Genomic DNA, 13,089 nt, shown 5'->3' with positions numbered 1-13,089 from the left:
GTAAGAAATTAAGGAAGATTCTATCAAAGAGGCTGGGGAGAATAGTTAAGATATACATTTTTTAAAAAGGCATCATGTTGTCCTCTCTGTTCACCTTTAACTGTGTTTTATTTCCCTTTCATTCCTTTTTTTACCCTTTGCATTTATACCCTGTTTTTATAGAGACGAAACATTGATGATAAAGTAAAAGACAAAAAGCTCTGAGTGCATGAGGAGAGAGTCAGATTAGATTTGGGTTAGTGCGCAGGGCGGAGCGTCGGGATAATCCCGTCGTTGTTCAGCCGTCCTCTCAGTCAGGATGACCTTCCACAGCACAGACAGGACATTTGAATCTGCGTTCCTGTTAATATTCTCTGTGAGTCGCCACAGACTGGCGACGCTGGGCCAGTTCATCCAATCAGACCGCAGCGTTTTGACCCTGCTGAAACACTTTCTCCTACACAGAACTGTAAATGCTGTTTGTTGCCAGATGAAGTGATAATCTGACCTGCTGATGAACAGACTGCACCAACAGATCTCCAATCAGAGGCAACAATGGCTGTCAAATAGTATCTTGAGTTTAAAGCAGTTTAAAGATGCGTTTCATCTCTCTGAGAAAAGAAATGAAATTCTGTATTCTTCAAGTCATCAAACTAGGGGTGTCACGATATACTAGTATTGACGATAATCGTGGTATTTAAAAATGAAATATTAATATCACGTATGATACTTTGTGTAAATAACCCAGCGCCTCTTAAATCATTAATAATAGTAATTAATTTGCCAAAAAGGAGACAAAACACACAATAAAAGAAGTTTAAGATTAATTTACTGATAATATCGTGATATCGATTTTGTGAATTCTTTACACGATAATCGTGTAGTGAAAATTTGATGTGGTGACAGCCCATATGTAAAACCATAAACTATAAACAACTTAAAATACATATAAAACTTTACAAAGAAACTCTAAAATACTTTACCCATAAGTCTCTTGGGCTGTCAGAATGTGTTAATGAGAAAACAACTGGATACGACATTGAGTTCATTGGAAAGAAATGTAATTTGAAATACTTATATCAGTCTGATATTTTAAGTAAACGCGTCAATACCACAGTGTGTAATTACTCAACTTTTACAAGAAAAAGTACTGCATTCAAAAATGTACTTAAGTGAAACTACCAAAATATTAGCATCAAAATATACTTAAAGTACCAAAAGTACTCATGCAGAATCAGTTATATTATATTAATGTATTACAATTATGAATGTGTTTCACATGTTAATGCCACTTTAATGTTGCTGCTGGTTAAAGTGAAGTTGATTTTAATGATTTGAAATACTCGGGTAGCCGCTTATCTCATGTACTGTACTTGGGTAAATGTACTAAGTTACTTTCCACCACTGGATACAATTGTATGAATATCAATTATTTTGTTATTGAAATATATTTAAAAACGTGTTAAGTATTTCATCGTGTAAAGGAAACGTGAGTAAAACTCATGAATACTGATTATTGATGAATACATAAAATGATTACAGTTTCTGTAAAAATAGAACTAAATTCCGTATCAATGAATGACTCGTCATATTCAATCATTTGGTTTGTATAGCGTTTCTGTAAAGATACTATTGACTGTAATATTCAAGTAAAGAGTCAAATTGGATTCAAAGAACAAGAAGCGATGAGTGAAAACAACTGCAGAGAACGAGAGACGACAACACGTCACTTCTGTTTGCCTGCAGAGAAACTGCTTCAGCAGGATGAGTTGTTTTAAGGACGACACGCCTCTTTACATGCATGTTGGAAAACAAAAGATGACGGCCTGTGCCAAAATCTTGTTGCGTTAACTCTCCAGAAGGCCGCACAGTGGGTCCAGGTTCACCTTCTAGGAAACAAACAAGAGGTTAAATAAGAGGAAGCGTCTGTGGCGACTGAGCTAAGAAGCTTGGACTTACACACCCTGACGAATGAAGACTCTCACAGCAAATCAACAGTTGCAGGATTATTGTTCTGTGAAGCAGCTAGAAGTACGCGGCACGTTCACAGGAGGCACAAAACGTAACCCTCACAGCTACAAACACACTGTCACACAATGTATTCTAGTTTTTGAGGGGTATTTGTACAGATTATAAAGCATTTGGATATTTGTAGCGTAAATACGTCTTTCTCCAGAGCAGACATAAAATAAAAGTGACAAATGTTGCAGGACCAAGAACGTTTGAAAAACAACACTATCCTTAATCTCACTTTGGATTATTCCCTCCCCTGAGATAAACACGTGTTGCTCTGAGCGGCATTCCTGGGGGCCCCTTTCACTCTCAGATAATTACTGCTGCATTGTGGGAGCGGAAGACGTGCCAAAGGGGACAAACAAAAAAGCAAATAAGCGGATGCAAATAGCCGCTTGAGTGAAACCGCTCAATCTATGGTTTCAATAGGCTTGTGCAATAACAGTTGGCTGAAATCCAAGCTTGTTTACAAAAAGAAAAAACCGACAAGAAAAATGAACCATTCATTAGTCCTGTTGGACTCTTTCTGAGCGGAACAAAGAGGTAACGGTTTGTGACCAGCATTGTTTGTTATGCTTTTAAACTGTTTTACATGTAAATTAAAACGCTGGGTGTAAATGATGTACAAAGAAATAAGAGTTGTTCTTCCCATAGAAACACGATGACGTCATTCATAACTGCAGCATGACTGAGTGCACAACTTGCTCATATTCTGAAGAATTAGACTGAGAAAAGAGTCTGAATACACAGAAACGGTTAAAATAGTCAAAATGAGAAAGAAAGCAAAGCATAAGCAACAGAAACTAAACTAAACTAGAGGTCTGCAACGACCACTGTATTGTTTGATTGAATGAATATAATGCAGGATCCTCCTGGTGTAGACAGAAACAGACATACAAATATATTATTGTTATTAAAAATATGCAAATCAACTGTTGTTTCTAATGGTGGTTATGTACACAAGTGTGTGAATGAGTCCTTATATTTAACTGAGAGGAACAGGAGAGAGAGGGAAACTAATAATAATAAAACATGATGATGATTTTATATATATATATATATGAGTTTTGTGCAGTAGTATTCTTTTCTTCAAGATATTACTTTTCTAAGATATCATAGACCTTTTTCCAGGTAAAGCCTTTCACATTCACACCTTTTTGTGTGATTGCCTCAGTTAGTTTTGCTTATTCTTTTTACAGATATCTGTCATGCTTTTATTTCCTCAGCATCGTTCACCATTAAACACACCTGTCGCATCCTGCAGAGTCTCTACCTGAGTCCAAAGCCAGCGTCTAGACATCACGCCGTCAGTCTGTGACAACAGGCATCTCCCAAAGCGGTGTCTCCTCTCGAGCGCACGCGTCTCCTGAAGGATGAAAGCAGCAGAAAGCAGCTGGTTTCTCTTTCCCTTAATCAGATTATGTGGTGGGTGGGCTGAGCGAGTCTGGAGACGCAGGGAATCCGTTGCAGTGGTCGAAGGGCTATTTGCATGGAAGCACAAGTAAACCTCTTATAACAGACAGGAATAGCACGAGGAAGAGCACTGGAGTGATTTAGTAATCCGGACAATTAAACAATCACACGATAACACTCTTATTGTCTTCTTCTCATCGTCTCCAAGACAATAACAAGATAGCAGGTCAATCAGACTTATTAATACATCTTAAATCTGATTTTTAATATTTGATCAAATCAGAAATAAAGGCCTTGACTTTCAAGTGGAAAGGAACAACTTTTCAACTTTCCAGGTGATATTATTATTGCTTTGTGTCTTTCTCAGAACGAACTAAGCAACCACCAACAACACTGTTTTATTTTGAAGTTCACTCCTCGTGTTTTACATGTTTGATTTTACTTCCTGTTTTCTGGCCTTCTTGAGTGCCTGCCCTGATCAGTTCCCCCTGTTTCTCATTAGTCCTGCACTGCACTATTTATACCGTCTTAGTTCCTTTTGTGGGTTTGTCATCATTGCTGTTTTGGAGTTTTCTTACCTGTTACCTGTTTATATGATATCTACCTGCCTGCCTTTGGACTCACTGAATGTAAGCCTTGTTTTTTGTATAAGAAACCGTTGAACATCATCAGTCTGTCTGTCCTCATCTGCGTGTGGGTCCTTCCCCTGCTGCCTGCTCTCCTAAACCACAACACAATAGCTTTTACATTGAGCAATCATCATTTATTTAATAATAGTAAATTAAAGCTAAAAAAATGAAAGTGACGACAATAAATTAACAAAATGTCTGTTGTTTCGACCAAAGTTTATAATTTTATGGTTTGATTGCAGTTCTAAGATGCCCAGGAAATAGCTCACGTCACACAGTCCAATTTTGAGTATTTTCTCCAAAATGTGTTGTGTAGGTGCAGCAACAATAAGTTGTGGGGAAACATGTCAGACGCAACCTTTTAACCCCGAGGCCTATTTTTAGTCCTCTGCTCGAAAATTGTAACCCATAGTAAAGAGACTATAATTCTGTAACTACAAGGTCTATTTTAAAAATGTCGATGGTTGAATAACACTAGGAATTGTGAGATTTGATGAGATGAGTAAATATTGTGTATACGTTACTAGTTAATAGTAGCTGAAGACTGAACACAGCAAACAGGGAAAATTCCCAGGTTCGCCTGAAGAAAAAGCACTGTAATTTATTAAATGAGGCCCTGGCTAGCCTAAAACTTCCCAATTCATAGCACAAACGGTGCAGGTGCCTCACAAAAAAACTTGGTGTAAATAAAGTGAAGCAAACCCCAGTTATAGAAGTGTATGTACGAAAAAACATGCCAAATTCTCATTTTCGAACCAGGATTTGCAGCTGTTCCATTGTACTTTTATATACTATATAACTATATATTTCACTTTGTTTATCACTCATATTGTACAATATATCATAACAGAGCTGTTTGGCATCTGTTTGCCATCATTTGAGAAGAAAAAAGACTCGAGAGCGAGCAGAATAAAGTTTCGCGAGCGAGCAGTGTTAAACTTCTCGAGCGACTGTTGCTCGCGCGAGGGTGAATTTTGCTTGCGGAGTGATATAAAAGCGCTCGTCAAAGTAAAATTCGCTTGCGCATGGATCTCATTTGCGCTCTCGGATTTTGACAGTAATTTGCCTTCATATAGGTTGCGCCTGGGATCGGTAACGGAGAACATAGCTCGCCTTCTCCTGGCGAAAAATAGGTGAAATTGTGGTAGTAGTTATTATCTTGTAGTACTTTGTGTATATATATATATATGTTTTTGAGTGATTAAAATAGGTTACATGGTCCATTTTATCAGAATTTCTTCGTCACGTAGGTTTTTGAAATATCATAAAATATCATTTCATTCATTCTCAGAAGTGATTGTACTACTATTAGATTAGAAGGAACACTTCTCCTGCAAAGTAAACTCTTCTTTAGGATATTATTGTCTTTTGGATTCTCAGCACATTCTCTACAGATGCAAACACATTTGCTGTTTTGTATTTTCATGCAAATCAAGTTCAGAGTTTAATTCCAGTATGGCATAAAAATTAACTTGCAGAATATTTATAATGTATTTGCTTTTACTTCTGTCAAAGATACACAAAACTGGATCGCTGTGCAGAGTGGGGTGGAAATTACAAATTACGTTATTTTTTTGTAATCATAAGTATTATCATAGTATTTCAAGTTGCATCAGAGTAAAAACAAAAGTCAATATAGGGTGGTATTTTATTTCAATTACCATTTATATATTGTTTTGGGGGGAAGATTGTAATTCTATTGGCTGATCCACACTCCGGAGCAGAAGGTGGCGGTAATGTACCAATAAGATGGATGCCAACCGCCGTAAAAAGAAAAGAAGAAGAAGAAGGTACCACCTTGATTTCCCTCCGACGTTTGGCGGAACCTTTCTTTTTTGTTCCGGGCCTTACTGGAGCAAACATGGCGGCCGAGGGAGATGTCGATTTGGACCTTGAAGCCGACGAAAACTGCACGGGAAAACCGGCAGAAAAGCCTCGGAAACATGACAGCGGAGCCGCAGACTTGGAGAGAGTCACGGACTACGCGGAGGAGAAGGAAATCTCCAGCTCCGACTTAGAAACGGTGAGCGCTCCGGGCTAACGTTAGCCGGGAAACATGCGGCCACTGCCGGTACATCATCACCGATACAGAGCCATGTGAAATACACAAGACGTGTACTTTGTAGTATAAGTATTTGTTTAGATTTTTTTTATTATACAATGATATTATATGCTCTGTAATTGTGCCGTAAATGATTAACTTAGTGGCTAACGTTGACTGCCTCGTAGTTAGCTGGCTAACGTAAAGCTACTTTCCCCACTGTGCATCACTGTCGTAAACTTCACCAGTGCAACGCCAGAGTCAGGTAGTATATAGCAATGCCATATAAAAGTTAACCAACAAACAACTGGAATTAGATAAATACATTAAACAATTTAATATTTATTTTTAAAACAGGTTGAACTGTGATGTAAAGGTATTTACATAAAGTAAACAATAATAATAACAGTGACAGAACTATAAGGTCTAGGTCTATCTTTCTATTAAAAAAGTAAATATCTGTGGTTTTCTACGCTTGTATTGCAAATCAGACAAGAAACAGTCTGTTAAAATTGAAATATAATAATTTAATTTGAGGGTTTCATTGTTCAATGAGGATCAGTAGCATTAAAGCCACTTGTCATTGATTAATCTTATAATAATAATAATAATATATTTCATTTTTTTTCACGTTATTAATTCACAATTTAGTTCATGAAATGTTATTTTTAAATAATGAAAAATGTCCAAAACCCCTGAGAACCCACAGTGACAACTTATTGGTTGTATGTGTTGAGTATTAATGTCTTGATTATCATAATAGGTTTTTTTTTAAATTGATGAGTCAACTTATTGTTTGAGCTCCACATAACCTGCGTAATAACTATTTAATGTTATTTTAATGTTAATATTTAATTTTGTTTTGTTTTAACATTGAAATCTAAAACTAAAATATACAAATCGATCCTCTGGTTCATAGCTGAGACCGAGGTTTTAGTTAAATGTACCTGCAGGCTTTTCTCTGTGACGAGAGGTTTTTAAAATGACTAAACTTGAATAAAATGGTTTTGTTTTGTTCCTTCAGGCCATGTCGGTGATCGGAGACCGAAGATCACGAGAACAGAAAGCCAAACAGGAGAGGTGAGATCACGAGAAGAAGCCGCAGGTTGATTACGTTATAACAATGTAATAACTGATGTAACACGCTGGTTCTGTGTTGTGTTTCAGAGAGAAAGAGTTGGCCAAAGTCACCATCAAGAAAGAGGACGTGGAACTAATTGTACGTTGTCATTTAATCGCACGTTAACAATTTACCATTTATTTCCACATACTGTCATGACTTTGAAGCAGATTTAAATGTAACTAAATCCGACTTATCGATTGCATTTGTCAGAAGTCTTTATTTCTAATAGTTCTGTTAAACTTCATCGTTATCAGTTAAAGTATTTTAAAGGAAGACTCGACGCACTAATCAACCTTCTTAATCTCTCCTTGTTACGTTGAGTCAAAGTCTTTAAACAATCAGTTTACAAACTCTCCCATTAATCCAAGTCTCATTATTCAGTCGAATGCATCTTAGCTTACTATTTAAAACACTCGACTGTTTTAAATAGTAATGTTTGAGAGAAGATGCCTTCGACAGGATAAAGAGTTTAGAGTTTGTGAAAAGATGTTTTGATAGTTTTCTTTGTAAACGTTTGGATTCTGTAACAAGAGGTGATGAATTATGTAAGAGGTCATTTTGGTGAGGTTTCCCCTTTTAAACTATAATGATACGATTGTGTTTTAACGGTTGATGTTCTGATGTTGCAGATGTCAGAGATGGAGATCTCGAGGTCGGTGGCGGAGCGCAGTCTGAGGGAACACATGGGGAACGTGGTGGAGGCTCTGGTGGCTCTGACCAACTGAACAAATCACTCTCAAGACAACGAGGCGCAACTGTTATCTTTTTCTAAATAAATGTTCACCTGCCTCATGTGTCTGTGATTTAAAGTTTCAATACTTCTTCTGCTGTCAGTGGGAAAGTAAAATAAAAAAAGATGAAAATACAAGTTTTATTCAACACAAAAAATTAGAATATCAAAGAAACAATAATGCAGGAAATCAGACCGATAATGTGCAACAGAATCATTGTTACTAGTTGGTTTGTACAGAATTACAACCTGCTGTGTTCCATTTCTTCAGCCGCGTTAAAGTGATATTCTGCCTCTGAACGCGTTTAGAAGCCGCCGTTAAATCAAGTTTGTTTAAAAAGGTTTCCTGCATTCCTTCCACAACATGAAGTCCAGTAGCGACTCTGCCGGTCTCAGGAACAAGTCTCTGAACTCCGATGAGTCCGGCTCACGCGTCTTTAAGTCTTCCTCTTCTTCACGGTGGGCCGGTCGAACACGTCCCTCACGCCCGCCGCCTTCTGCTTGAAGAACTTGCTGTTCTGGGCGCTCTCCTGGGCCCAGGCCGAGTCGAAGGACGTGGTGTCCTGGTCCACCAGGTGGGTGTACTTGGTGCGTCCGGAGCGGCCGAAGTTCTTCACCTTGTGACGGGAAACAAATGGGTCGGATCAGAACACTGAAGGACTCCACCTTCATTTGAACGCTGGTACATTAACCCGTGAAAGTAAACCTTTACTCCTAAATATATAAACAATGGGATTTTGGTATCTAATTATTTTTCCAGAATTGAAGGGGACACAACACATGAATGTTTAAATACGCAAATGAGGCATTCTCTAATTGAACATTTCCAGAACAGAAGTAATTAGATTGGATAAAGCCATGTTCAATATTCTGTAGACATATTAGTGTTTGAGGTTATGTGTTGGCCTGAAGAAGAGAAATTCACTTCCTTCTTCTCAGAGTTCTTGTTTACTTCAACACCATGATATTAAAACAAACTGGATTTAACAACATTCTGCTGAACAGTCCGCTGCGTAACAGGTGAAATGTGAGGAAGGAGCCGCTGACCTGCATGACTTTGGGTAAGATGGTTTTGTTGAAGTGATCCTCCAGAGTAGGAGCGCTGAAGTCTCTCTTGTACACGTTCTCCTCCTCATCCTGGAACACAGATCACAACAGATCAGATCACATCAGATCACATCAGGAGAAACTGTTCACCAACATCTGTGCTGAGCGGTGCTCTCTGGTGGAGAAACTCAATGATGACTTTAATTTATCTTCTAACATTTCTGGACTATAATGTCTTATCGTCAAACATATACGCATTTATAGATATGTGTCTATCTTTATATATTTATATTAGTATATATGCGCGTGTTACCTTCCAATTGTAATCAATGTTTACCTTTTTAAAAAACTGATTACTTATGAATCACGATCACTATAATTATTTGTAAACTGATGGACTATTTTATTGTCTTTATACAAACAAGTCAAGTATTAAATGTATTATAAAGAAACAAAAGGTTGAACATCCAGTAAACTATTGAATAATATTTACTCAATACATATTTCAGACCTCCTGTTTCTACAGCATCTAAAAAGTCTTTTTTAAATGTTTAGAGATCGTCTGTTCGTCACAGTCTTGTCTGAAGAGCTCTGAGTGTGCGTTGTTACTAAAGCAGAGACAAAGCCCTACACTTGTTAAATGTCTGGACTCACCATGAAGAACGCTCCTCTGTGGTAGTACTTCTGGAGGAACTTGTATTTGCCTTTGCTGGCTTTGTTGGTGACTTGCTTGCCGCTGTTGCGGAGCTCGGCGCGGCGCTCCTCCTCCGTCAAGTTGTGGAACCTCTCGATTTCCGCCTTCTCCTTCTCCATGCTGAGGACAAAAACGCCAACACGTCAGCTTCATTTCATCACACAGCGAAGTCCTTTCAGAGCGTCCCATCTCCATATTTAGATGTATCTACTCACACTTCCCGGACCTCTCGGTCCCTCTTGATGCGTTTTAGCTCCCTGACCTTCCAGCCTTCGTACTCCTCCTCCTCGTTCTCGCCGTCCGTGTCCAGAGCGTCCAGAGCGGCCAGCGTGCGCCGGTTCTCCTCGAACTCCTTCTTGGCCTCCTCCTCCACGATCTTGAGGGTGTAGCGCCGTCGCTCCTCCACCTGCTTCTTGGCCTCGGCCTCCAGCTCTCGTTGCTTCAGCTCCTCCACCTCACGCTCCGCCACCGTGACTCTGTCCTTTCTGTGGAGGATGCAGAACAAACATCCTCGTCTGTGTGTCATCTTCCTCTATGGTTTAAACGTTTCTATCTATTGTTACATGCTAAGAATACGTAAACAACCTGAGTCAGTTCACACTTCTTTATTTAACTTCTAATATTTAAAATAGATTTTAATACCATTATTCAGTGTGTTTTATTTTCCATCTAAAAGTAATGCATTCTATGTGTTCTATTTCATTTACGGTTTTCTATTCCTGTTTTAATGTTATTTCTGTGCCTACTTTACATTATTGTAAAGCACTTTTTGCTGCATTTCTTGCATAAAAAGGTGCTACAGAAATAAAGTTCATTTTTATGATTATTATCACCCAATAAATCGTCTGCTAGAAGCTGATTGATTCCCGTTTCATTGCAACAAAGGCAATCACAACCGCGTGCATCACTTGCACTACTGCTTTAAAAAGGAGTACAGTGCATTTCTTACAGTGTATTTCTGTAGCAGCAACAACGTCCTATTAGTACAGCCAACATAAGCTAGCTGCATGCTAACAACACAGTCTGAGACGTCTACTGGATGTCTATGGAATCATGAACATATTGTTGAATCTCATAGACCTTCAACTGAGCAAAGATAGATTCATATTGTTCTTTGACTTCAGACGACACCTAATAAATAGAAATGGTGTCCAAAGGCATTTTATGAATTTCTGACTCCCCAGACCCCCGTTTCTCTCGACTATTTCTTTACAGACATTGACGACGTGAGATGGAATCGTCTTTGTTGTAAACTTTGATCGGTGCTGAACCCGTAAGGCTCCAGGTAGGAGGTAGAACAGTCCTTACTTGCGGATGAAGACCGGTTTGAGCCGTGGCTCTGCTTCGTCCTCGCTGTCGGTGTACTCTTCGTATTCAGACTCGGACTCAGACTCCGCCCCCGACTTCCCCTCCTCCTCCACCTCCATGACCTCCATGTCCTCATTCTTCCGTTCGGTGGCTCGCTGGCGCATCATCGATCGCCTCCTCTCAATTTCCTGCACAGGAAGAGAAAGAAACACTTGTCTTAATATAACTTGTCCTGACTGGGACAAGTAGAACACAGAGACAGTAACCTACCTCATCATCCACTTCCTCCTCTTCCTCCTCCTCTTCCTCACTGCTCTCCTCGTGGTGCTCTGGGTGCCATGTGCCTTCATCAGAGTCCTCGCTGCTCTCGGCCACAACTTCAGGCTCCGCGATCTGTCTGTGTCTCGCCAGCCTGAGGACAAACAGACGGGACACAGCGTAGCATTTCAGCATTTAGCGTTTAACGATCACATCAGTAGCCTGAAGCGATGCGTTACCTCTCCTCCACGTCCTCGGAGACGCGGTTGAGCAAACGTTTGAGACGTGGGTCAGAGACATCCTCCTCCTCCAGCTCCAGCTCCGCCTCCAATTCCTTTCCCTTCTTCACAAACTGGAAGTCCTCGTCCTCCTCGTCGGACGACTCCATTGGCGCGTAGTCGGGACGTTTACCCGACACGTACCGCTTCACCTTTACCTTCTCCATGGAGAGCTCACCTGGAATGTACAGAGACGAGGATGAGCTGTGAAGACAAGCTCTCACACCAGTGATGCTGAAGGTCTAGATGTATCTAGACCTCCATCAGGAGTAGCTCACTAACGTCAAGTTCATGATGTTCAGAGTCATAATTCAGTCATAACTGTTCAAATACTTTTATTCCTTTTTGGATTCCCCTTTTAGGGTTTTAGAAGCCAATACTAAAACCTCTTCAGAGCTGTTGACATTAGTCGAATAAAAAATATATAAAATAAACTTGTGTTGGTGATTTGGTGCATAACAACAAACAGTGTAAAAGTAAAGCATCATATTAAATAGAAAAATGTACAATAGAATATGAAAAAAATCGAGAAATGCATCAAAATAAATGTACAGTTTGGTGCATGAATGTGCTAAATATTGTCTAGATGTTTAATTGAATCTAGCTTTTATTGGGATACTTTAAATAGGAATATCTAACTTTGTATGTTTATAATGTTACATTTTTTAAAGGAAGGCTGTTGTGTTGTTGTCGTTGGATCTTGTGGAGTTCATCAAAATACTTTTGCTCCTGTAGCTGCTAAAAGTATGTGTTTTTATCTATGATGTGGACACCCAAACATCACACATGTGACTGTTTACACGTCTTATTCCCAAACAATGCAGAAACTGCGTCCACATGAATTTGCTAACCTACCTACCTAACGTTATCTATCTATCTAATTTTCAGACCGACTATTGGTGTTGTTTACGCTAAGCTAACTGGCTAACATCTTAGCACGCAGCTAGCTGCCTGCTAGCTAACCGCCGCTGTTACCTTTCTCGTTCCGGACCGGCACGGCTCCGGCCGTGGACTGGATCGGAGGAAGCTTCATGTTGAGGGCTTCGCGACTAGACATGGCTGCCTGTCGACGGTATCAACCGAATAAAAGCAAAAAATATGTATTTTACTCGCACAAAATGAGCTCGTCGCTGCTTCAGTCAAACGGAAGTTAAGCTAACTCGCTGAAGCGGACCGGAAGTTGATTTGTTCCGACGTACACTTCCGCCCAAAAAGAAACACACAATAATTAATACAAAAATCAATTCTAACTGACTTTTTAGACCACTGATGTACTACAATATATACACTATATATATATATATATATAAAAATATATATATAAAATATATATATATATATATATACTATATACAGTATTTTACAATATATCGTCAGCTAAAAATTACCTTGGAAATAAACTTCAAGAGAAGATTAAAGCTAAATGTAGATATTCTGCAATTTAAGATAATACTAGCGCCCTCTAGTGGCTGATATCACACAGACAGACAGACAGACAGACAGATACAATGTCCCCAATGACTGTCATACTATTATATCTTTACATTAGTATTACTCATGCATTAATGTAAAGGTA

The 13,089-nt window shown here is 39.1% G+C and overlaps 2 protein-coding genes across 2 annotated transcripts; one reads left to right on the top strand and one right to left on the bottom strand.

The window, feature by feature from the left end:
• The first annotated feature begins 5,870 nt into the window (after positions 1 to 5,870).
• hypk (huntingtin interacting protein K) lies at positions 5,871 to 7,992 on the top strand. Its single transcript, XM_079165393.1, has 4 exons — positions 5,871 to 6,057; positions 7,100 to 7,155; positions 7,243 to 7,294; positions 7,828 to 7,992. Exons 1-4 carry the CDS (start codon positions 5,896 to 5,898, stop codon positions 7,921 to 7,923), a joined length of 366 nt encoding a protein of 121 aa, XP_079021519.1. The 5' UTR covers positions 5,871 to 5,895; the 3' UTR covers positions 7,924 to 7,992.
• A 63-nt stretch (positions 7,993 to 8,055) lies between these two features.
• On the bottom strand, positions 8,056 to 12,670 carry mfap1 (microfibril associated protein 1). Its single transcript, XM_079165383.1, has 8 exons — positions 12,489 to 12,670; positions 11,475 to 11,691; positions 11,248 to 11,389; positions 10,978 to 11,165; positions 9,885 to 10,154; positions 9,630 to 9,789; positions 8,976 to 9,065; positions 8,056 to 8,545 (listed from the first exon to the last, which is right to left on the bottom strand). The coding sequence occupies exons 1-8, from the start codon at positions 12,568 to 12,570 to the stop codon at positions 8,366 to 8,368; spliced, it is 1,329 nt and encodes a 442-aa protein (XP_079021509.1). The 5' UTR covers positions 12,571 to 12,670; the 3' UTR covers positions 8,056 to 8,365.
• Between the last annotated feature and the right edge of the window lie 419 nt (positions 12,671 to 13,089).

Source organism: Pholis gunnellus, assembly GCF_910591455.1.
Source record: "Pholis gunnellus genome assembly, chromosome: 1".
Lineage (NCBI taxonomy): Eukaryota > Metazoa > Chordata > Actinopteri > Perciformes > Pholidae > Pholis > Pholis gunnellus.
The sequence above is the reverse complement of the archived record's forward strand: the minus strand, read 5'-3'. Positions and strand labels throughout refer to the sequence as shown.

Bases quoted from the DNA above. Each gene is read 5' to 3' on its own strand.
- mfap1 (XM_079165383.1), bottom strand. From the start codon at position 12,570: ATGTCTAGTCGCGAAGCCCTCAACATGAAGCTTCCTCCGATCCAGTCC. The intron at 9,066-9,629 runs GTGAGTCCAGAC...TCTGTGTTCCAG, and splicing joins ACAGAGGAGCGTTCTTCATG to GATGAGGAGGAGAACGTGTA. The intron at 8,546-8,975 runs GTCAGCGGCTCC...TCCCGTCACAAG, and splicing joins TCTTACCCAAAGTCATGCAG to GTGAAGAACTTCGGCCGCTC.
- hypk (XM_079165393.1), top strand. From the start codon at position 5,896: ATGGCGGCCGAGGGAGATGTCGATTTGGACCTTGAAGCCGACGAAAAC. The intron at 7,156-7,242 runs GTGAGATCACGA...GTTGTGTTTCAG, and splicing joins CAGAAAGCCAAACAGGAGAG to AGAGAAAGAGTTGGCCAAAG. The intron at 7,295-7,827 runs GTACGTTGTCAT...CTGATGTTGCAG, and splicing joins AAGAGGACGTGGAACTAATT to ATGTCAGAGATGGAGATCTC.